Source organism: Molossus molossus, unplaced genomic scaffold (genome assembly GCF_014108415.1).
Source record: "Molossus molossus isolate mMolMol1 unplaced genomic scaffold, mMolMol1.p scaffold_m16_p_10, whole genome shotgun sequence".
Lineage (NCBI taxonomy): Eukaryota > Metazoa > Chordata > Mammalia > Chiroptera > Molossidae > Molossus > Molossus molossus.
Window position 1 is genome coordinate 40,577,682 of NW_023425345.1, and position 24,422 is coordinate 40,602,103.

At 39.7% G+C, this 24,422-nt stretch overlaps 1 protein-coding gene across 6 annotated transcripts in view; it reads left to right on the top strand.

Annotated features, from left to right (window-relative positions):
• FGD4 (FYVE, RhoGEF and PH domain containing 4) overlaps positions 1 to 24,422 on the top strand; it is a 136,378-nt gene that overhangs the window by 85,803 nt on the left and 26,153 nt on the right. For 4 of the 6 annotated variants that reach the window (XM_036252770.1, XM_036252773.1, XM_036252771.1 and 1 more), the window contains exons 3-7: positions 1,287 to 1,470; positions 6,160 to 6,676; positions 19,575 to 19,664; positions 23,467 to 23,612; positions 24,023 to 24,179. In XM_036252770.1, coding sequence (XP_036108663.1) covers positions 1,287 to 1,470; positions 6,160 to 6,676; positions 19,575 to 19,664; positions 23,467 to 23,612; positions 24,023 to 24,179 — 1,094 coding nt within the window. Of the gene's footprint in view, positions 1 to 1,286; positions 1,471 to 6,159; positions 6,677 to 19,574; positions 19,665 to 22,655; positions 22,752 to 23,466; positions 23,613 to 24,022; positions 24,180 to 24,422 lie in introns of those variants that run through there. The other 2 variants (XM_036252774.1, XR_004958364.1) reach the window with 2 other exon arrangements.

Sequence of the window (24,422 nt, forward strand, 5' to 3'; positions counted from 1 at the left end):
ATTGGTTCTGTTGTCACCCGGTGTGACTTTCTTTCTGCAGCAGCTTTAACTTGAGCCACCAACGTTTCTACGTGCAAAGCCACGCCCCAGCCTGTGCCTGTGGTTACTCCAGGTGACTGGTGAATGCACCCATTTACTAGACCTATTAGTATACATTTAAAATTGATATCATATATATTAGCAGACTTTCGGCTTTAACAGACACTCCCTCGCCCAAATTAGTTCATTATGTCGAGGTTTTACTGTAATAGAACTTCTATATCCCCCTTTTACTGGATTTATGATGAGGGGCAGTGCTGATAATAGAAGGAGGCAGAGTCAGGATGGCAGTCATAAAATCAGATTAGCCTTGTCACCCTGGGCCGGTCACTTAACCTTTCCAAACCTTCATGGACACAAGTGATGAATAACAGTATCTACCTCAGAGGACTATAAAGTAAATAATTGTTATCGAAGAGCAAATGAGATACAGTGCTTTTGTTAAATAGAAAGATGCTATAGAAATGTGACATTACTATTGTTTGTTGTTCTTTTATTGGCTTTTATGTTTAACTTATTATTAATTGATAACCGTCACAGAAATGATAAGAGTTAGGCTGGTGAGCATCAGGCAACCAACCATCAACTGAATTTATAAAAGAGATGATTCTGGTATATCTGTTATTCACTCTGTTATTAAAGATGTGTTTTGGCCTGGCTGGTGTGGCCAAGTGGTTGAGCATTGACCCATGCACCAAGTGGTCGCTGGCTCGATTCCTAGTCAGGGCACATGCCCAGGTTGTGGGCCTGATCCCCATTGGGGGGCATGCAGGAGGCGGCCAACCAGTGTTCTCTCCCATCGATGTTTCTCTCTCTCTCCCTTTCCCTTCCTCTCTCTCTAAAAATCAATAAAGAAAAAAAAATTTTTTTAAATGTGTTGTATAGCAAGCAGTCTATCTCTGGGAATTAGTTTCAAATTTCTTTTCTCTGATTAGATAAAGAACTGCCAAGTTGTCTCTAATAGTGTTGGAATGCCCTAGCCCTACATAAACTCCTAGGTATTTAAAAATACCATATTTAAAATGACCTGAAATTAAAAGAAGCACTTGAATCTTAGAGATGAAATTTCCACAGGGCACAGAGCAAATGTCCAAGATAGATAAAGGTCCCTTGGTTAAGTTTCAATACAACGTTGACCTTTTTACAAAAGCTTGATGATGCTGAAGATTTTTATACCCAGACACCAGATTTGTTTTTGTTTTGTTTTGTTAAGGAAATACTGAATTCTATTCATTCTTTCCCTACAGTGCCTCCAAAGCCATTACATCTGCAGAATTCACCTCTGTCTGGTATACACCAAATCCCTAAGCATAAAGCTTTATCTAGTGCAGCACCCAGGATGGAGGAAGTTAAACCTGCCTCTACTTCTTGTGTGTCAAAAGAAAAATCCAGTAAAATATCAGATCTCATCAGTCGCTTTGAAGGAGGCAGGTAAGAGCTCATTCATAACGGGAGAAGGCAGAGGGGAGATGAAAACTGAATTTTGGAAAAGATGATAGAGTCCTAAGTTTTCCAAATCAAACATAACATCTTCTTCCATTGGGTTTGGTAGGCTTTTAGAAAGAGTTCATTTTAAAAGTGTTTAATCTTGCCCTAATATAAGTTGTCATTTACTGTTCGTTATCTACGTGCAGCTCTGTGCCAGCAGCTTCTTCCTCAGGCTGTGTGCTGTGTAGGTCTGTGGGTATGCTCTCTCATTGCCTCTGTGTCTGTGTGTGCCCTTGGGGTCATTGTGTTGGTCGCTGGGTGCCTGGGTTACAAAGGCAGGAAGTTGTCTCTATCTCTGCTTCTCGCTTTGTGTGCTCGTGCATGGGACTCCAGTGGGCCTGTTCCATCTCTGCGGCTTCTTTCTGACCCACTTTATTTGATGTGGTTTTCAATATCCACTTGGTATCTGCTGTGTCCCTCCCCACATCCCTGTACTATAGAGTAGGCGTTGCAAAGAGAGATTGTCAATGGCAAAATGCATGCTAAATTTCAGTCTTGTATTTATTAGATATAGTTTTATATTCTTCAGTCCTAATGTTTCCAGAAAGGTAGGTGGGATACTGTTTGTTCCTCACTTAAAGATCAAAGCAAACTCACCTAAGCTGCTTTTCTACTTATATGACCCTCAGTCATTTCTTCTTAGAATTCCCGTCACTGACAAATAGAGTTTCTGAAAAATTTTATCAGAAGCATTTTATTATTATGTTACCAAAAGTCTGTATATAATTTAACAGAATATAAATAAATTTACTCTCATCCTTGAGGCCACATATTATAATTAATTCCAGTGTAATACTGGGGAATGATTTCCCATTAGGTGGTTTTATAATTTGCCGGATTTATTGTTATATATGCAATGAACCAAAGCTTGGAGATGCTTTCCAAATCTTCTGGAAATTGTGACCAAGTAAAAAACAACAGTGTCTGTTATTTAAAATGTTACTATATTTAGTAACAAGTTCTGGAGAAAATTAGTTCAGAAGCCTGTCTTCAATTTTCATTCCCAATCAATTGTGGGAACTTGAGTCATGAATATTTAAACATCAACACCTCCCCCTCTGAAGTAAGATTTTTAATAGCTTTGCTATCTGAAATTACAGTCATCTTTACTAGAATATTTTCATTCCACTTAAAGTTTTTTGTCTCAGGACAAGCTGATTTAGTTGCACAGAGAGTGACCCCTATGCTTGCGGGTTTCAGGGCCGTGTCCATGTCTGTGTAATATAACGAGGCCCTGGAGCCTGGCCCCTGCATGGGTCAGTGTTCCGAGGACCGAGTCCTCTGAAACTCAGTTTGCTGAGCCACTCTGACCTCCTCTCCGCACACAGTTTTCCCACTTATTGACACCCATCTTCTTCTCCTCTTGCAGACCTCACAGATTCAAAGTCATATGTTGATGCAAAGCTGGAAGGTTGGCCCTAAGCAGAGATGTGCTGTGGTTTATGACATGTTAAGGAAACTTGTTGTACGGGAAGCTAGGATGTCATGTGAGCATTTTGGCAAATCTGGTGAAGGACTGTTACCTGTGACCAAGTTCACTGCCAATGCAAAAAATAATTATATGTTCTTAGTGAGGTGTTATGAGTAGAAACTGACCCTAAAAGTGTCTGAAGGGCTTAAACACTTGGTCTGTAGGGCTTGAATGGGAAGTTTGTTTTTCCTGGCGAGTGCTGTCCATGTGCCTGCAGTATAATAACTGGTTATGCCCAGTTATTACAGCGTAAACCAGCACTTTGTGCAATAGAAGGGTATTCGGCAGGCTGTGAGTTAGTTACCACAGTAGACTGACAAGAAGAACCAGTGTCGGTTACAGTAGTGTCATAGGAGACCATAGTGCACTCATTAAGACCTTACCCATGTAGCATAGTTTTGCTCTTTGCAATAATCTAGGTAACTATTTCATTAAGATGAGTGACTTAGAGGATATATTTGAAGCAAGTGAAATTTCATTTTGTACTGTGGTTTCTTTATGTATATGTGTGGATGGATGGATAGATAGATAGATAGATAGATAGATAGATAGATAGATAGATATGTGTGTGTGTGTGTAGGTCTATATGTATACACACATATTTTAATTTTGTTTTGTGAGTAAGAGAAACTAGTCTTTTAACCTATGAAAGACTTCAGGATTTTAGAAATAAATAAGTAACATTTTCCTCAAAACCAAACATCGGTTTTTCCCAAGGACACTACTAAGCCAATTGCTTTTCTCCAAAGCAACAGGAATCTCCTGTGTACAGGTTCAACCATTGCTTTTACCAACCTTTCCACCAACACCTACCTCATCCCTAACGATTCCTTCTACATCCCACTGGTGTCACTTATAGGAGATCCCTGCCTGTCCGAAGCAGTCCTTTCCAGAAACTACGCTAGCCAAGGTTTGTTACAGAGGATCTTTGAGGGTCTTTCTTCTGGGTTGCTGGGTGCTGATATTGCCAGACAAAGGAGGACAGTTTGATTCAGTTCTCCAAGGACTGATTAGGACATTATCTTGGTCAAGGATATACTGTAGTAGAAGGCAACTATCATTGATGGAGTGTGTCACCTTTATTTATTTTGATAGCCTCCAACTTTTGCACATATGACATTTTCCCCTACCAATTGTTTCCTTCCTGTAAAGCTGAACTTGACTATGTCTTTTTTCTTCCCTTAATTAGTTTCCTGCTGTCAGTTGCTATGCCCTGTTCCATCCTCCAGGCAGCTCAGCAGTGTCTGGGAGAAGTGGACTGAGGCGCTGGTGACACCATCCAGCACTGTCCCTTACTGCTGTGCCCCCACCTCCTCTACTAGGACCGCTTTCCATGAGGGGAGTGCGAGCCCTGGGCTGTCTTCCCACGGTTGTGTGCAGCCTACTCACCTGCCTCGCACTCCTTCCTCGCGGTCCAGTGCATTAATTATCATATGGGGTTCAGACTGTGGCATGTAGCTCTGGCTGGTTTGGCTCAGCACAGACCAAAGGGTTTCGGGTTCAGTTCCAGTCAGGGCATGTACCTGGGTAGCAGGTTCAATCCCTGGCCCCCGTCAGGATAGTGTGGGAGGCAACAATCAATGTATCTCTCTTACATCAATGTTTCTCTTCCTCCCTCCCTCCCTCCCTCCCTCCCTCCCTCCCTCCTTCCCACTCTCTCTAAAAATCAATGGAAACATACCCTGGGGTGAGGATTAACAACAACAACAAAACCACTTTAAAAAAAAAAAAGACCATTGGATTTAGCATCAGGCTTCATGGTTTGAACTCTGGCCTTATCATTTGTTAGCCATGTGACATTGCCACATAATGTAAGTTTCTAAGCCTGGATTTATGGGATCCCTATTTTGGAAATATTATGGATGAAACAAGATAACCATTGTGAAGGGCTTGGTGTAGTTTCTGGCACTTAACAAATGCTCGCTGCTAATATTGAATTAGTGCCATGATCATCATCACAACCACAGTTATTTATTAGTCATCGAGTATTTACTGAGCACTTTTCATATGGCAAGTGCTATGTTGAGAAGTGGGGATAAAGCAGAGAATAAGAGAGGTACATTCTGCACCCTCTCAGAGTATCAGTCTAAATTTATCTTTATTCCTCATTAGGTCATAGGAATCTCTACGAGACTGCAGCCCAGAATTGTTCCTTCCTGGAACCCTAGATTAAAACGCTATACAAACATTTCCATAGGAACCTTGTCATCTATTGGCAGTTAAGGTCCATATACTATTGTGGTTCTGTATGATGTTAAGTAATAATAAGGGCTCTAAAGAAAATGCAAATAAGACGTGTAGCTAGTGGTGGAGTGTGCTGTCAGAGAGAGAACAGTCTGGGAGTGGCATCTGAGCAGAAACCCGAATGATGGGCAGGAGTAAGCCACTCCAGTGTCCTGGGGAAGGTTGTCCTGAGCAGAGGGAACAGCAGCTCAGAGGTCCGTGATGTGTGTGTTTGCTTATTGGGAGTTGGGGGCTGGGGGGCAGCAAGGAGACAGGTATGACAAGAGCACTGTGAGTGAAGAGAAATGGAATTTAATGAGGCCAGGCTAGCAGAGGATACAGAATCTCGCAGGCCAAGGTCAGGATGCCAGGTTACCTTAAAGTGTGTGGGGAACCCGCACAGAGTTTGATCTCTGCGGCCGACTTGGAGAGACTAGATGGGAGGGGATCAGGCGTGGAAGCAGAGATCACTTAGGAGACTGTGGCAGCATGTATAGTCGAGTTTTTGAGAATGTGTGTTCCACTTTCCAAACAAAAATAACTTTTGGTTTCTAACCTCTCTATACATCGAGGGCTGACTATATTTGTTTTTAAAATGTTAAGAAAGTAAAAATCTTGGGAAAAAATGGTTTTATTTAATATACATATTTCTCATCTCTGAGTCTCTACTGATTAGCAATATTGATAAGCAACACAAGGCAATCTTTCAGACCTTATAAAGTTCAGGCCCAGCGTCTTTATTGAAATGTGTCTGTAAGTGCAGATAGCATTGCAAGGGGCTGAAAACTGCACTGAAATATTCTCAGCTGTTTCTGAAACCATCGGAGGAAGGGAAATGTCTTTCCTAAAGATCCCCGTTCAGCTGGAATAAACTAGTTTTTTTTCTAGAGCTTGTCCGTACCAGTGTTTTCACACTTCCTCTGCCTTTTCTCTTTTAGCACATTATCAAATTACGGTGATTTAAAGAAAAATCCAGCTATGAACCTGAATGCTCCCAGAATCCCGGGAAGGCATGGATTGACCACCACACCTCAGCAAACACTCTTCTCCCAGCACCCGCCCCAGAGGCAGGGAAATGATCCCAAACCAACTCAGGGTGTACAGACTTGTGTGGCTAATGGTGTAATGGAGGCACAACACCAGGTGGAAGGTGAGGAGGATAAAGTGGCCACTATTAGCTCAGATACTCCTATGACTCCTAGTCAGACCTCTGAACCCTTGCTTGATATGAACTTAGTGAATGGAGCAAGGGACGAAAGTACCACGGGCCCTGCCTCACCCACGACAAATGACAGTGATGGAAATGCTTCTGACAGTAGCTGCAGGACTCCAAGTGTGGACCCAGCCCTCCCCCTGGAAGAAGGAAGGGCGGACACAGAAGCCCAGGGCCCAGAAGGGGGAAATGAAGAAAGCCCCCAGGAACTGCAACAGCTGGAGCAGCACCATGAGATGAAGGTAAAGTACGAGCGGCTCATAAGCAGGAGGGAGCACTGCTCATTGCACTGCTGCTGTGGAACAGCTTTGCTTATGGGTGTTTCCCCTACTCTCTGTAGGTTCTGTTGGCCTCCTGTGATTTCAGGAGTCAGAACAGGGTGAAGACTTTGATAGAGGAAAACTACAATCATTGCTTTTATTTACATAGGAAGACAGTGTTCTTTGTTGCTTGAGGTGTTGGGACTGCATCCCTAAGATCTAAGGTCTAAGCAAGAGGAAATTGCATAATCTTTGCTTTTCAGACATTTCTAATCTAGTAAAACAAATGGACTTTGAAGATAAACTTATACTAGCACATGTTTTTTATAAGGACACGAATATGGAAGTATTCACAAATTACTCAATAACTATAACTCTTTCCAGGCTTCTAATCTTTTTTTAAACAACGTTCTAATTAATATGCAATTTTATAATTAGAAAGCTCTCTAATAATCATCTTAGCCAGCAATTCATCTTTAGAAGCAGAAATAGTCCCAGAAAGCCAAAGTGATTTTCCAGGGTTACAATAATAGCTGAGACCACCCCCTCCCTGTGCCCCCCACCATCCCCTCTCCGTGCCCTGGTACCCAGGCCAGTGTTATATCCCTAGGCCAGAAGTCACAAACTCAAATGCCAAAACGTGGGGCATGTCCATGAATGCAGCAGCCATGAGTAATAGCCTGGAGGGAGGTAAGACTGTGGCAGACTGGAACCTTTCTGAAGAGGGCAGTGATCCAGGGAACCACCTAAACGGCAGCTCTGCCCACGTGCTAACAAAGAGCTGATCTGGGTGAGACACGTTCATGATGTACCTGTGCTGCAGCAGAAACTTCGATGCAAGTCCAGTGATGAGACCATTGCATTTGTATTATATATTCATGTCAGTATAGTGATTTGGAAATCTTAATAAATAGTGGCGTTTACAAAGTACTTGGAATTTCTTCGATCAAAGGTGCAATATAAGCATTGTTATAGATGCTGGAATCGAAAATTGTTTACATCTCTAAAGATGAGAAAAAAAGTTTGCACTGCTTAGTCTCTCTTATCAGTTTTAAATAACAGTCTATATAGGAGAGTTGAGAATTGAACATTTGACAATTATAGGAAAATTTGTGTGACAAATCCAAGCCCTAAATCTATGTACTTTTTTTTTTTTTTATGGTGCTGTGTTTTAACTGGCATTAACATAGGCAGAAATTCAAAAGGACTGATACTAAAATATTAGAGTAAAAAGTGATTGATTGATGTATTTAGAACTTTAAAGTGAAATCAACCTTATGGTACAATTTTCACTATCCCTGGAAAAAAAAAAAAGAAAATTCTAAAAAAGAGCCACTGGTATATTTTCTTGAAGTTAAGGGATGAATTTTAAATGCTGACTTTCAAGCAGAGAAAGTTCAAAGAAGGAAGTGGGTGAGAAAAAGTGAGTCATCCTTGGTAACATCTGAAATATTAAAGAAACAGGACATTGCAAAGTGAGTCTCTTAACATCTTGACAGAGTGTAAGTTTTAGTGTCTCTCTGCTTGAGCCATGGTGATTGGAAGAGAAGGTTGAACCAAGAAACTCAAAACTCAGACATCTGTCCTTTTGCCATTGGGATGATGCCACCAGCAAGTATTTATAAAACAGTAAGAGCCATTCTTATTATGGGATATATTTTAGTTGGTAATGATGCTGTGGTTGCTGGATACTACCCCCCCACCCCCACCCCGGTCATATATTAGTATATATACATTTTCAGAGATAAGTCTTATTTGGTTTGAGAGAGACTTTATTAAACTAGTGAAGTCTGGAATAGTACAGCTGGTCCTTCTCCTAAATGGGAATTTAAATAGTGGAGGGCACATGCTCTGTGTGGGAAGAAAAAATGTGTTTTCTCTGCAGAGCTATTGATCTGAACACCACATGTGTCTCCCATCTGAAAAGGAGTATTAGGATTTAGTTTCAAATGGTGACAATGTGTCCTCCTCTGCTATTCTGAGGCTTGTTGCATTGCCTTCGCTTGTTCCAAACTGCAAACCTAAATGCTAGTAGTGTTAAGATGGTAAATGTTATATTATGTACATTTTACCTCAATTAAATATAAAAAAAAGAAATCTTATAAAATAAAAAATTTAGCAGTATATAGTTATTGGCACCAGGAAATCTTGACACTGCTTCTGGCTTGTCCACTAACAGTACGACATTCAACAAGCCAGTTTTTTGTGCCTTTATTTAAAGGATATAAACCGGTATGACCGGAAGCCCTTTTCAGTGATAGCATCATAATTCCGCGCTGTTACGTGTAGGGATGTTCCTTGGTTAGCACAGCCCCCCAGACTGCCAGCGGCTGCTGCTGCTGCTTTTTTAAAAATATGTTTTTATTGATTTTTTCAGAGACAGAGAGAGACATCAATTTGTTGTTCTACTTATTTATGCATTATTGGTTACCTCCTGTATGTGCCCTGACCAGGGATCAAACCCGCAACTTTGGTGTATTGGGATGATACTCTAACCAACTGAGCTACCCAGCCAGGGCTATTGAGGATAATTTTTTATTGAATTTTAGATAGAGTGGAAGGGAGGGAGGGAGGGAGAGAGAAAAACATTGATGTAAGAGAGAAACACTGATTGGTTGCCTCCCACACGACCCAGACCAGGCTAGGGACCAAACCTGCCACCCTTTGGCCCATGGGCCAACACTCTAACTACAGAGCCAAACTGGCCAGGGCATTAAAAAAAAATCAATGTTTATTTCCTGGTTATTTCTGGTTTCTTAAATACCATTTTAATATATTATTACATAAGCCTTGAGAGCTTATAACTTTTGAACATACTCAAATAAAAATTAAGAAGATACTCATCTCCTAGGGAAAAGAATAACAGAATCAAATTCAGAAGTAAATTGTGAATAAAAAGCCAGGGCTTTAATTCAAATCACCTCACTTTTCCTCTTTTTCTGTCAGTTTCCCCCCACTGAGTTTCATGCTAATTCTTAACATTATTGATTAATTGCACAGGCCATAATGTGAGCTGTCAAAGTTTCCTGGGAGTGAAAATAATCTTTATCTTGGTTACCCATTTCTTATGATGGGCAACAGGTTTGGTTTTGGTTTTGGTAAAGCTTTAAATGTCCTTCAGTTCACTTCTCGAAGAGAAGGAGGACAACTGTTGAGGTCTTGTTAGATGTGAAGACATAGCCAGTCACTCCTTAACTAGTTCTTCTCTTGCCAAACCAGCCGAATTCCAAGCAAGTGAAAGCAGGTCCAAGAGAGTATCCAGCTCCTCTGATCAGCCTCTTGCTGTTGCTATTGTTAGAATAAAAGCCCCAACTAAAGTCGTAAGAGTTTTGAAACAATGTGCAGGAGAACAGAAAAGTTGCCCTCTAACCATGTGGATCATGCACAAAATTCGTGAGGATAGCTTTTCTGTATTACATACAACTGCATGGTGAACTCAGCACCGTCTTTGTTTAGAATGTTGGAAAGGTGTAAGAAAGACATGAACTTCAGAGAGCCTGTACCTGCAAACATCACCTGTGGTTCAGTCTGAAAATTCCATTGTGCCAGGTTCACCCTCCAGGTGCTAAAACAAATGAACAAGCTAAGCCCTGCCCACAAAGTAAACATCGAAATATGGTGAATACACGCTCCTCGGAAACACAGGTGAGAGTTCAGAGGTGCCTGGCGGAGAGCTGGGGGAGGGGCAGGCTGCGGAGGAGCAGTTGCATTGGGCTTGGAGAAAGAGTGGGAGGTTGCTGGGTGGTCCAGAACAGACGGGCAGGAGGGGACGAGTGTGTCTAGGCAGAAGGAGAGTGTGAAGAATGAGTAGAGTCAAGAGAATAGATGCCATATTTAGGGTATTTCTGGCCTCATAATAAGAGACCAGAGCGGTAGAGAAATGAATTGGGGTGGGGGGAGGTGAGGACATAGGAGAGGCTTAAAAAGAAAATCTAAGCTAAGGACAAATTGCAGTGGGTGTTTATTGCCTCAGTTATATTTTTTTCCCGCTGAGAACAATGGAGACCTTTTAAAAAGATTTTTGAAAGTCTAAATAAAAATTAATAATTCTCACAGAAAATCAAGAAAATGCAGCAAAGCATAGAAGGCACACACACACACAAAATCCATATCTCCACCACCCAGGGACCTGCTTTGATGTTTAACATTCCAGCTTGTTTTTCTGAGCAGATTTTTAAAAAATGATATTCAATTGCATAATGTCTGGTCATTCTGCATCCTGTTTTGTTGGATGAAACATAGGTCCCGCCCTCCCCCACCATGTTATTTTAAACTTCCCATAAGCTTAGTACTGTCTGAACTCTGAGACACTTAATAAAGCATGGAAGTGACATGATTTTACACCTGTGGGTTTTAGAAAAATGAGTCAGATAAAAGGAAAAAGCAGATGGAACAGGGTACTTAATAAGCACTGCAGTAGTCCAGGTGTGAGAGGTTCGGCAGAGAGTTAGGACCAGGAAGAGAGATCTGAGGATGACTGGATGTGGGTGATGAGTCATGTTCAACTCCTGGCTTGGGTGAGTGGCAGGTGGTGTACCATATTGAACTACAAGAAAATAAAGAAGGACATATTTGGGGGGCAAAAAAAATAAAAATTTAGACATACTGAATTTGAGGGACTGCTAGGATATTCAGTTGAAGATTTCTAAAACAAAAGTGGAATATTGTGGAGATATTATGGTTTAATGGTTAAGGATGAATGTTTTGATTAAAAAGAAGAGTTCAAATTTCAACTCCACCACTTACCAGCTGGGTGACCTTGGACATGGCATCTTAACATCGTCACTCTCCAGGCCTTGGTTTCCTAACATGTTAATAAAATAATTGAGAGGCAGACAGGAAGGAAAATAATAGTGTTTGGAATGAGGGGAGAGAGTAGAGTTGCTAATTAGGTCAGTTTTGTACTACTGCGTTTACGGCACCCACAAGACATCTCTTCGGAGATATTAACAAAGCAAGTGGACATTTGGATCAGGAAAGGGGATAATGTAAGAGGGTGTGCACAAGAGCATGATTAATATTGCCAAAATAAATATGTAGGAACAGAAAAAGGCCAAGGACCGAGTCCTAAAAGCACAAACATAATCAAAAGAGGAACATAGAAGAAAAAGAAGAAGAGAGAGTAATGTTGTAAGAATCAATGGGCTTGATAGTGTAGAGCACATGGGAGTACTGGTGAGCTTATGAGGATAGTCATCATTTAGAGTATGGAGCTCCAGTTAACCTGGAGCCCTGGGCTTTTCCTGGGACATACAGCTCACTAGCTCAGTGAACCTGGGTAATTGAATTAAAGTGAGTAAATTTATATTGTACATATTCTGGGTTCGAGGCACTGCAGTGAATACAATGAGGATTAAGAAAAATAAATGACCATTATTTAAACCATGAGGTGAAGGGGAAAGGAGAATTCAAACATAAAGCTAAGGTTCTGGAGCATGGCTGAAAGGGCAAATTCCCCATTGTGCGCAGCAGTGGAGAAGTCAAATAGAGAGTCTGGAACGCAGCGAGTGAGGTCCGCAGAGACCACAGTGTGGAGGCGAGGCCAAGGCTTGGCGCTGGATATTGTCGATTTGGAAAGCACCCACAGAAGCCAGTGAGGTGTCCTCAAGGGAAGGGGCTTGGAGCTGGAGGACAGTGGAGAAGGTTAGCTCTTGTGATAGCTTGTGACTATGATTCTGAGGGTCCAGATCAAAGACGGTAGGATCAGTCGGCAGTCTTTCCAGCATTACTTAGTGGCCTGGAACGCAAGAAAAGAAGAGCCAAGTCTGGAGTGGGAGTGAGCCAGAATGAGCTAGTCAGCAGTGCCGAGAGAACAAGGGGATAACCACGTCATGGGTGGGGTTTAACACAATGTTGCCGTGAACCAGAGATTCGGGACAGTCAGGTGCGTGGAGACCACGATGCACATGGAGATCTGGTTTAGGGTGGGTGTAAGAGAAATGGAAAGGTTAGATCTTGAAAACATAGCAATTGGATGTGGCTTTCAAAAACAAAAAGAAAATACACTGTAACCTGGTAGTCAGGAAGACAGGCTCAAGAGCCAGACTCTCTGGTTTTGAATCGCAGCTCAGCCACTTACCAGCTTAAACCTTTCTGTACCCAGTTTCCTCATCTGTGAAATGGAGATAATAGTACCTACCTCGTAACGTTGCGTAGATCTTTCACTAGTTGTAAAAGACTTAGAGCAATGCTATGAAACATAATGTGTGTGTTCGTTAAATAAACATAAAATAATATCCTGTTCCCCATTTGTAAGTCAAGATGAAGAGACCCATGACTAGAGATGTTCCTCAGTAGATCCCATATTCAACATGTCCTTCCTGGTGGACATCCCAGAACCTTCTGTCATGTCCGTTTTAAACTGAGGTGCTTTTGTGGGATATGGACAGAGATAAATCTGGGTGCCTCTTCCTTTTTAACTTAGGTTTCCTATATTGTGTTTCTCTTGCCTAAAAACCATAGCCTATTACCACATGAGGCACTCATTTATATGTACAAGGTTTTAACTCCCAGGAATTATCAGAAATATTTACAAATGACCTAGTTTATTTTTATTTTATTTTCTACCTAGATTTGGGGTAGGTTAATTCAGTTTTTTACTGTATTTATTAAATTCTTCTTTGTGTCTGACCTTTAATTTCTGCAAACCCCAAAGGACAGTTCAGTCTAATGTATACTAAATTGACTATAAGAAGAGTAGAGTCCTCTCTTTGCTACCACTTACTTCCTGTCTGATCTGGTGCAAGTAAACAAATTGCCCTTGTCAGTACAGGCTGTATTTCTCCCTCCTCCCCCACTTATCTCAAAAGGATGTAATGAAAATGAAAACCTTCAGATTAAAAGCTCTCACACACACCTATTCTCTGGTGTTTTGTTTGTTTGTTTCTGCTGCAGCTGTGTGCAGAAGACATAAGATTGGAAAACCATTGATGCTGGGTCAAAAGCAGGTTTAGACTTTGCTCTCAAAGCTTCTTGAAGGAGCACGTGAACCTAGCCTGTTCATGCTTGTGACACTATAGTATGAAGCACTGGGAAAGGAGTAATGTCTGCATGTCCTAGTGGCTGTTCTCTTTTTCTTGCAATGGAACCTGGTGATAAAGTTCTTGCTGATTACAAGATTTCCCTAAGACCATATGACCTTCCTTAGGGCATTATTAAATGATCTTAACTGAACACAAAATCTGTGTTTTATTCTCTTACCTTCTCATTTTTTTGTTCCCAAGATCCAGAGGAAGTGCTTTCAGTTAAAAGGCTGGAACAGCTGGGCCAGTGTGGCTCAGTGGATTGAGCATCGTCCCATGGACTGAGAGGTCCCGGTTCCATTCCTGGTCGGGGCACATGCCCGGGTTGCAGGCTCAATCCCCAGAAGGGGCCATACAGGAGGCAACCGATCGATGTTTCTCACACCGAACTCTCTCTCTCTCTCTCTCTCTCTCTCTCCCCTTTCCTCCCTCCCTCTTAAAAAATCAATAAAAACACATCTGGGGGGAGAAAAAGAAAAAAACCAAACAAAAAACGGCTGTAACAGGGCAAGGACTTTGTTTTCACAGACCTGGATTTGAATCCTGGCTCAATCACTTACTGGCTCTGTGACTTTTGAGCCAAATTGAAGCTTTTGATGTCTGGAAATACATTTAAAAATTTGATGCATCTCATGACTTGTGGTACAAAATCAAGTGTTTATTCCCTAAGTTGACTCATTTTGTTATGGGAGAATGGACTTCAGGGAACATGGAGATATTTGTACCTATAAAAAGCCACATCTTCCTTCTCTATGGAAGAATATAATGAACTGATAGCAGATTTGGGCAGAAACTCCCCAGGACCAAGGACTATTCATTCTGGTCCTATAAAAACCTGATCATTTGCCCTGGCTGGTTTGGCTCAGTGGTTGCAGAGTCAGCCTGCAGACCGTAGAGTCTCAGGTTTGATTCCTGGTCAAGGGCACGTACCTCAGTTGTAGGTTTGCTCCCTTACCCATCTTGGGGTCATGTGGGAGGCAACCAATTAATGCGTCTCTCACACCTGTGTGTGTGTGTGTGTGTGTGTGTGTGTGTGTGTGTGTGTGTGTATGTGTCTCTTTCTCTCTGTTTCTTTCTCTCTCTCTCCCTCCCTACCTACCTCTCTCCCTCCCACTCTATCTAAAAATCAATGGAAAAAAATATCCTTGGGTGAGGATTAAAAAAAATAAAACCTGATCATTTATATGCATGTTGTTTTTAATATAATCTCTTATAAATATGTGGGAAAGGCTGTAATAACTTTTAGTGGATTTGATACAGTGCTTTTAGGGAAAAAAATTCTGTTTAAAATGAAATCACATGAAAACATGTACTGAAGAGTTATAAAGCATAACACCAATATCTGATTCATTTTAAAAATTGATTTCACACCTAAAGCACCCTTCAGGAAACTGTAATTGTTTTTTAACATTTGCAAAATTATTTCTGGAATTCCTGCTCCCCCACTTGGTGGTTTTGAGGCATGGGGCAAGGCAAGGCAGATGGCACCAAGATTTTTGAAGGATGACTCACTGGTTCCACACAAACATTCTGCCGGTCCGGTTCATGCACTCTGGGCTGCAGTGGGAGAGCTCTTTGTCTGGCTCCTGCCATATGGAAGAGTGTGCCAAAGGTCTGAGAAGAGCTGCAGGACCTGGTGACATCTGCAAATAAAGAGGCAGAGCTGACAGTGTAGCACATTCATGACCCAGCAGGTACAGTGACTGATGATTAGGCAGAACCTAGCCCCACTGAGAACAGAGCAGGTCTGTGCGGAGGGTTACTGGAGGTGTGGAGGTGCACCGCAGTCGCCTTGGAAGGGCAGTGAACAGAGAAGTCAGAGGGAAGCAGAGAAGAGTAATTATAAGAGGACTGTATCTTTCTTTTTTGATTCTGGTACTCTAGGTATACTCTAATTAATGTATTTTTGTTTGAGGCAATAATACTCTGAGAATCAGCTTTCAGTATACCAGTATATATTTGCAAGTGAAAAAACCAAAAACAATCCCTCTATCATATCAAAAGTAAGATGCTTTTTAAATAACATATTTATCATTATTTTGAAAAGTCAAGCCTGTGTATTAGCTTCCAATAGAATCAAATAAGATTACTTATTAAGTCAATATTGTGTAATCGTTATTGTTTTCCAAAGAATCACGAGAGTTAATCACAAGACTTTTCAGTAAAGTGCTGAGCACAAAGTAGGGCTTATATACTTTTGAAGTGGCAAACAGTAAGAACCAGTATCATGTAACTTTACCTATTTAACTTTCTATTTTAAAAAATCAGATAATAACCCCAGTGTATCAACAACTTTAAAACTACTTTGTCCATTATTTTTAAGCATAAGTCTGATAGAGTAATAATAATCCCGTGCATGCAGAGGGATTGTATATTTCTCCCTAAATGTACTGGTAGATGAGTTTTAGTAACTAAACTAATTTTTTAGTAACTAAATTAATTTTTAAAGTTGTAAGCCATCATATTATTACATCAAGTGTGACTGAATTGTTATACCTGATAATTCTTACTAAAATGCTGAAAAGTCAACTCTAAGTAGAATTTTTATTGAAAAAAATGATTAGTATATAAATTAAAATGTAAGTAGGGACCACATTCCATTTTTGTGTGGATAGGTATTTTGTTAGTCTGTTTACCTGCAGGCACTTAATGCAGTCTTGTTGTTTTGTTTCAAAGAAGGGTTAGAGTGAGAGCCAACTATTAATGAATAGTTACTTAAAATCATGTACCACAGATAAGAATCTGATTCAGTTACCTTCTAAATGCATGACCTGGGTCAAGTTTCCAACCCTCTTTGAGCCTGGGGATTTTTTATTGTCCGTATGTGCTGTGGTAAAATGAGAATAGCAATAGTATCTATTTTATAAAGATGTGAGGATTAGATAGTTTACGTAAAATACTTATAGTGGTGTCTGGCACGTATCAACCAGTAATTGTGTGTTAATTGTTCTTATTATGGTGACATTGTTATTATTTTTGTGATTGACCTAAAACAAGGCTCCATGAGTCAGTGATTTCCTGACCTCAAGCACAAAATTCCTAGTAACTTTTCACAAACCTACATGATTAAACCACGTCAGCAAGCTTACTTTTGCTTATCTTTGTGTTGGTTTTGGCAAGGTTAGGGACCTAACGTTAGAAGACCATCTGTGTGGAAGGAACATAGCGTTTGCTAATAACTGCTGGCAACCCCTTGGACTTTGCAGAATATTACCAGGATACCCACAATTTGCCATGTTCAGCTAAAATGTGATTCGCAGTCAGCAAAAGATTGTTGCTTATAAGTGTCCTACGATCCCATAGGATGTGGAAGACCTCAGGGATGGCTTCATTGCTTGGCAATAAGAAACAGTATGACTTGTTGGTTAATTAATTCTGACTCATAAATGATACATTAATTCATTCCAGCACAAATTCTACAGGATCATTTTCTTTAAAGACATCTGTCACAACTAGAATCAGAGCATATAAAAGAGTGCCAGTCAAAAAGAGACATCACTACTATATAAAACCAGGAGCTTGAAAAAAACAGACTACTGCTATTAATAACAACATGGATGTATCTCAAATGCATTTTTTTTAACCCTCACTCAAGGATATTTTTCTGTTTATCTTCAGATAGAGTAGGAGGAAGAGAGAGACAAACATTAATGTGAGAGAGACACATCGACTGGTTGCCTCCCACACAACCCCAACCAGGGCTGTGGACAAAGTGCAACCAAGGTATGTGCCCTTGATTGGAATCGAACCCCGTGACTCATGGGTCCATGGGCCCATGCTCCAACACTGAGCCAAACTGGCCAGGGCTCAGATGCATTTTGATAAATGAAAGAAGCAAGATGCAAAAGGCACGTACTGTGCAATTCCATTTACGCACACTCTGGAACAGGACAGATCAGCAGCTGCTGGGCCCTGGTCCTGTGCGAGGAGTGGAACTGAGTTCAGAGAGACCTAAAATGAGTTCAGTGGAAATGTTCTGCATCTTGATAGTGGTAGTGGTGACAAAACCTAAAACTTTACACCAAAAGGGTGCATTTTACTACCATTTGTACATTATATCAGTAAATGTGTCTTTAAAAAACAAAACAAACACAGCAACGTGTAGTGCTGATGCAGATGAGCATTTCCTCTAAGTGTGGGGAATTACATATATATTACTTTATCTTCCCCTGAAATGTTGATAGGTTTCTTATGTATTTACTATGTATTTGTGTTCACTGATTAACAGTTTCAAAGTCACATTTTTAGTCCATTAAGTATTTTATGTTCTCAATAAGGAGTAATTGATTAAAAATCGTTTGTAAGTTTTTTTAATGTCAGGGACTATACTGTATCTGTTTTGTAGTATTTGTTTTCTATAATAATCAGGATGCTACAAATAACATCAATAACAATCGGCCTGGCTTAAGCAATAATGACTTTCATGGGCTTCACCTCTGTGGTTAGGGAACGGCCGGCTGCTCATAGCATTTAGGTCTACACAGGTACCCTCACTTACATGGAGCTCTCTTTTCTGCTCCATGTAAGTGAGGGCCAAACCCAAGGACTTCGGATGGTTAAAGAAGACGCCACAGACAAGGGGTAGAAATTCATCAGGCCATTACAAGGAAAGTACGTATTGAAGACCTAGGGAGATACAGCAAGAGCATGTGCCAAGCAGAGAGGATAAAGGAAAAGTTTGTAGATGGCTGGGGGTAGGGGGGCATGTTTGGAGAAAGGTGGATAGATGAGTGCGTTTGGAGGAAAGTGTGCCTGTGAAGATACAGTGAGAAAGAGGTTTGAGAAAGTGATGAGATTTGAACAACCCTGAGTGGTACCTATAGTCTGGATTTTATCCTGTTGTTGAGGGAGGACTATTAAAGACTTCTCTTTCCATGGAAAGTAGGATTATCTGGGCAAAGCAGAGTTTTGGAAAGAGATTCCTCATGCAGCAATATACAAGGTAGGTTAGAGCAAAAAATAGTGAAATTCAGAGCATTTGACCTGAGCTTGAGATACAATATGAGCAAAACAGGGTAGTAGTGATGAGAACTTAAGGATGGATGCTGAAGACATAATATCATGAGAGCAGTTGGTAGCTGACTGGATTTTGTGGCTGGGAATCAAGTTTAAAGTAATTCAAGATACCAAAGACAGACAACTGAAAAGGGATGGTACCATTCCCAGGATGGTAACGTTTGGGATGGTGGTAGGATGGATGTTTTGCAGAAAAGATGAGTTTAGTTTTATGTTAACAACATGTCAAAGTGGTGATAAATGTCCAACAATAGTTAGGTATATGAAACTTAAAATATTTTATTGCATTTCAACATTTTATTGAAATATTGTAGTAGACACAGGAGATAGAACATTTAACAAGGAAAAACTGTTCCTATCCTCATGGAACTGGCAGGGGTCTACAAATATATTTAAGTAAATATATACTGAAGAAAGAATGGCCTGGCCAGTGTGGCTCAGTTGGTTGGCATCATCCTATTCTCCGAAAGGTTGCCATTCAATTCCCAGACAGGGCATATACCCGGATTGCAAGCTCAACCCCTGGTGGGGAGCATGCAGAAGGCAGCCAATTGATGTTTCACTCTCGAATCAATGTTTCTCTTTCCCTCTCTCTCTAAAAGTCAATAAACTATTCTTTTAAAAAAAGTTGTTACAGGTTATATCTAGCAAATCATTTCTAATTTTTTTCCTTTCTGGTTGGATGTTCTTTGATGGCTGAAGAGAGTTGGGTACCTGAGAAGCTTGAGAAAACTGTTTTAATCAAACATAATTATTTCATGATGTGTTTATTATTTTAGAAATATTGTCCAAATAATGTCCAAACGTTGTTCCTAATGTATGAATATCTATTCTCTTTGTAGGAGACAAATGAGCAAAAGCTTCACAACATAGCCAATGAACTTTTGCTTACAGAAAGAGCTTATGTCAACCGACTTGACCTCTTAGATCAGGTAATATTTTCCTTTCCAGAATAATTTTAATTTTTGGTACTATATATTATTTTAAATTAATAATGAAAGTGTTTAGAGACTACAAAGAAGGGCCTGACCATTTTTGGCCAGTGAAAGGAAATTTGTAACATTTCCAACTTTGTTGGTGAATTCATTGGGTATAAAGTTTATATTTCACAAAGAACAGACTGAAGGACTCTCTCAGTACAAGTCACAAGTGCCTTTATCTGTGTTTCAACCCTAAATACTAATCTGTTTATTGACATGGCATATGTGCATGATCTGAGCTGCTGCAGCTGTAGGGCCAGAACGGATTTTGAGAGTTCACTGTTCAGTCTTGTGTGAAATGCTTAATACGGTGCCAGGTGTAAAGTTTCACAGTTAGTATTTGTTGAATATGTGAGTCTTCTGTATCACATTTTGTACTTTCATCATGGTAGAGCCTTGGGTATCATTTCAAATGCACATTTGCAAGGCAAGTTGTTGTTTTTTTCCTCTAGTAGTTCTTTTATTTTTTCATTTAAATTATTAGGGTGACTTTGGTTAATAAAATAATATAAGTTTCAGCTGTACAATTCAGTAATTCATAATATGCATATTGTATTGTGTGTTCACCACTCTAAGTCAAGTCTCCTTCCAACACCATTTACACCCCTTTCACCCTCTTCTACCTCTCCCCAGCCCCCCTATCCCTCTGGTAATCACCATACTGTTGTCTATGAGTTTGTTTTTTAGTTTAGTTTTGTTTTTTGCTTGATCACTTCACTTTTTCACCCAGACCCCAGGCCCTTCCCCTCTGACAGCTGTCAGTCTGTTCTCTGTATCTATGAGTCTGTTTCTATTTTGTTTGTTTATTTTGTTCATTAGATTCCACATACAGTATAAGTGAAATCATATGGTACTTGTCTTTCTCTGACTGGCTCATTTCACTTAGCCTAATACTCTCCAGGACCACCCATGCTGTCACAAAAGATAAGATTTTCTTCTTTTTTACAGCCAAATAATATTCCATTGTGTAAATGTATCACAGCATTTTTATCCACTCATCTACTGAGGGGCACTTGGACTGCTTCCAAATCTTAGCTATTGTAAATAACACTGCAGTGAACATAGGGATGCATATATTCTCTTGAAGCAGTGCTTTGGGTTTCTTTGGGAAAATTCCCAGAAGTGGAATTGCTGGGTCATAAGGCAGTTCCACTTTTAATTTTTGGAGGAAACGCCATACTGCTTTCCACAATGGCTGCACCAGTCTTCATGCCCACCAACACTTGTTTGTTGATTTATTGATGATAGCCATTCTGAGAGGTGTGAAGTGATATTCTCATTGTAGTTTTAATTCACATTTCTCTGGTGATTAGTGAAATTGAGCATCTTTTCGTGTGTCTTTTAGCCATCTGTATGTCCTCTTTGGAAAAGTGTCTATTCAGGTCCTTTGCCCATTTTTAAAATTGGATTGTTGGTTTTTCTCACATTGAGTTTTATACCTTCTTTATAAATTTTGGATATTAACCCCTTATGAAATATATCAGCAAATATGTTCTCCTGTTCAGTAGGTTGTCTTTTCATTTGTTGATGGTTGGCTTTGCTGTGCAAAAACTTTATGATTTAACATACTCCCATTTGTTTATTTTTCCTTTTGTTTCCCTTGCCTGAGGAGATATATCAGAAAAAATATCGTTACAAGAAATGTCTGAGATTTTACTGCCCATGTTTTCTTCTAAGATGTTTATGATTTCAAGTCTAACATTTAAGTATTTAATCAGTTTTGAGTTTATTCTTGTATATGGTGTAAGAAGGTGGTCTAGTTTCTTTTTTTTTTTTTGCACGTATCTGTCCAATTTTCCCCAAACCATTTATGGAATAGACTCTCTTTACCCTATTGTATGTTCTTCCATTATTGTCAAATATTTATTGACCATCAAAACATGGGTTTACTTCTGGGCACTACTGTGTTCTGTTGATCTATTATGTCTGTTTTTATGCCAATACCATGCTGTTTTGATTATTATGACCATGTAGTATAGTTTGATAATAGGTAGCATGATTCCTCCATCTTTGTTCATCTTTCTCAAGATTGCTGTGGCTGTTCAGGGTCTTTTGAAGTTACATATGAATTTCTGGAATGTTGGTTCTAGTTCTATAAAAAAGTCTTATAATATATCTTAAGATCAACTATTGAAAACTAAGGTCTCTTAGTCCTGCTTCAGTGATAAAAAAACATTACAATTGAAAGATTGTCTGCCAGTACAGACCCCTCTTATTAGAATAGAAAGTTACCATGTTTGAGTGTTAGTTATAACAAGAATTGTCCCACTTCTGCCATAGGAACTCTGGAACTTCATGGGAGCTGGTCATCCTATGCATACTCCCTATTATTTTCTTTTTATTGATTTTAGAGGGAGAGGGGGAGAGAGATGGAAACATCAATGAGAGAGAACATCAACATTGATTGGCTGCCTCCTGCATGCCCCCCAGTGGGGATTTGGCCCACAACCTGGGCATGTGTCCTGACTGGGAATTGAACCAGTGACCTCTTGGTGCATAGGTCAATGCTCAACCACTGAGCCACACCAGCGGGGCAACACTCCCTATTATTAATTCCTAGAGTAAACTCTGTCCCTCTTGTGGTGAGTCCTAAGGGGCTAAATTAAAGCAGTGTTCTTTAAAATAATGAGTTCATAACTCAAATACTCACTTTCCAAAGAATTTCTCCACAAGTCAATCAATTTATATTGGACCTTTGAAACAACTTTTCTCCTCATGGAGATCACAGACCAGAAGCTTTTAGGTATTCCCATAGTGGAGAGGTATCTTTTTTAAAAATTGAATTGTGTCCCCTCCCCCTAGCCCAACTTTTTTTTCCCCCCAACCAAATTAGCTTGTTCAATTATTGTTGCTGACCTTAGAGAATTTTAGTCTTAATTACTACAGTATTCTATCTGTTGTAGTCTCTAAGGACATAATTTTGTGTTCTTTTTGCCTCCCAAGAAAATGCAGTGGAGGTGAATTTAGAAAATTAACAACCATCTGGACATTATGAAGGAACAGACCTCCTTCTGCCTACATTTAACAGAATGGCAAGAGGTATAGTAGCCCTAGTGGAGTATAGCTAAAACTGCAAATTATTTTTTATTGTCTTTAAGATACCTGTTATTATGTGCAGAAGATACTTTTATCCTCATATCAATGTGTTCAGTTATGCATTATTGTCTACAAAAAAGCAGTAAAACATTGGAGAAGTGAAATATTCTTTTGTTCATCCAATGACCAGCTATTTATTAAGTACCCTTTCTACTGTGAAAACTAAATCATTATTTTCTCCCTCCCTGAGGAGTGTACCATTTTAATAGAAAAATAAGATTTTTGCCAACGAGTGGCAGTAAAGGCAATATGTAATAAATGACATACAAATCATTCAAAACATAAACAGGAATAAAAAATATCACAATTGTGTTGTGTATGTAAAAGGTTTGTGTGTGTGTGTGTATTTTAATCTCTTAACTCTACTTATGGGTAGGAAGGGTAAATCCTGTTAACCTCATTTGGAAATTCTCTGGCACAGAAAATGTTGATATCCCACACAAAGAGGCCTAGCCTAGGTTAAAGTCAAAGTTTACTAATTGTAATTTCTGGTTCTTCTCAATCAAAGCACATAGTTCAAAAATGAGTGATTTCTTGAACCATGAACTTTTCCATTTATTCAACAGACAGTTATTAAAGAGCCTGCTATGTGGCCCGCATAGTGCCAGGTGGTAAGCCAATACATTTGAAGTAATATTTGTTTTATTCTCTTACTCAGGTATTTTATTGCAAACTATTGGAAGAGGCAAATCGAGGCTCATTTCCAGCAGAGATGGTGAACAAAATCTTTTCTAATATTTCATCAATAAATGCCTTCCATAGTAAATTCCTATTGCCAGAACTGGAGAAACGAATGCAAGAATGGTAAGAGAAGTAAATACCAAATTATGGGTCTAAGGTGATCAGCGTTTAAATTGAAATACTAATGTTACACAGAGCAGTAACCAAACATCTGTGCTAAATTTTTATGTTATAGACCAATAATAGAAGTTATATGTTTACAACTTTAGTTGCTCTCCAAACTTTTTTGACTAGTGAAAATAAGATATTAGGGGTAATCTGGAGCTTCGAGATTGTCTTAGCATCTCTCTCTACTATGTCACTCCTAAACTTCCTTTAATTCCCTGCCTTCTTTCATTTGCTACCAATCTCATAGCTAAGTAGATCTGATAAAGCACAGAGTGTGGGTAGAAAAGTGATTACTTCATTTGAAGTCCTGTTAATTCACTCATTCTATGAGATATCTCCATGACTTGTTTCTGTATTTTATACAGGGAAACTACCCCTAGAATTGGTGACATCCTTCAAAAATTGGCGCCATTTCTTAAGATGTATGGAGAATATGTGAAAGGATTTGATAATGCGATGGAATTGGTTAAAAACATGACTGAGCGCATTCCCCAGTTCAAATCAGTAGTTGAAGAAATTCAGGTATAATGACTCTTTTTTTCAAGGTTATGCATCCATTTTTCTGTAAAAATCATCAAGTCTTCTAGATCTAAAATTTAGATTACGATATCTGTCCAAGACACCTAGCCACGTTCCATTTGACTCTGAATTATGCAAAAACCATCTCTGCAAAGCTAAGGTTTGGAGCATATGTCATTGTGTTGAGCAGCAAATTCTCCATTTGCTTTGAGACCAGGAGAGTGGTTCAATCAGGGTTCACATAAA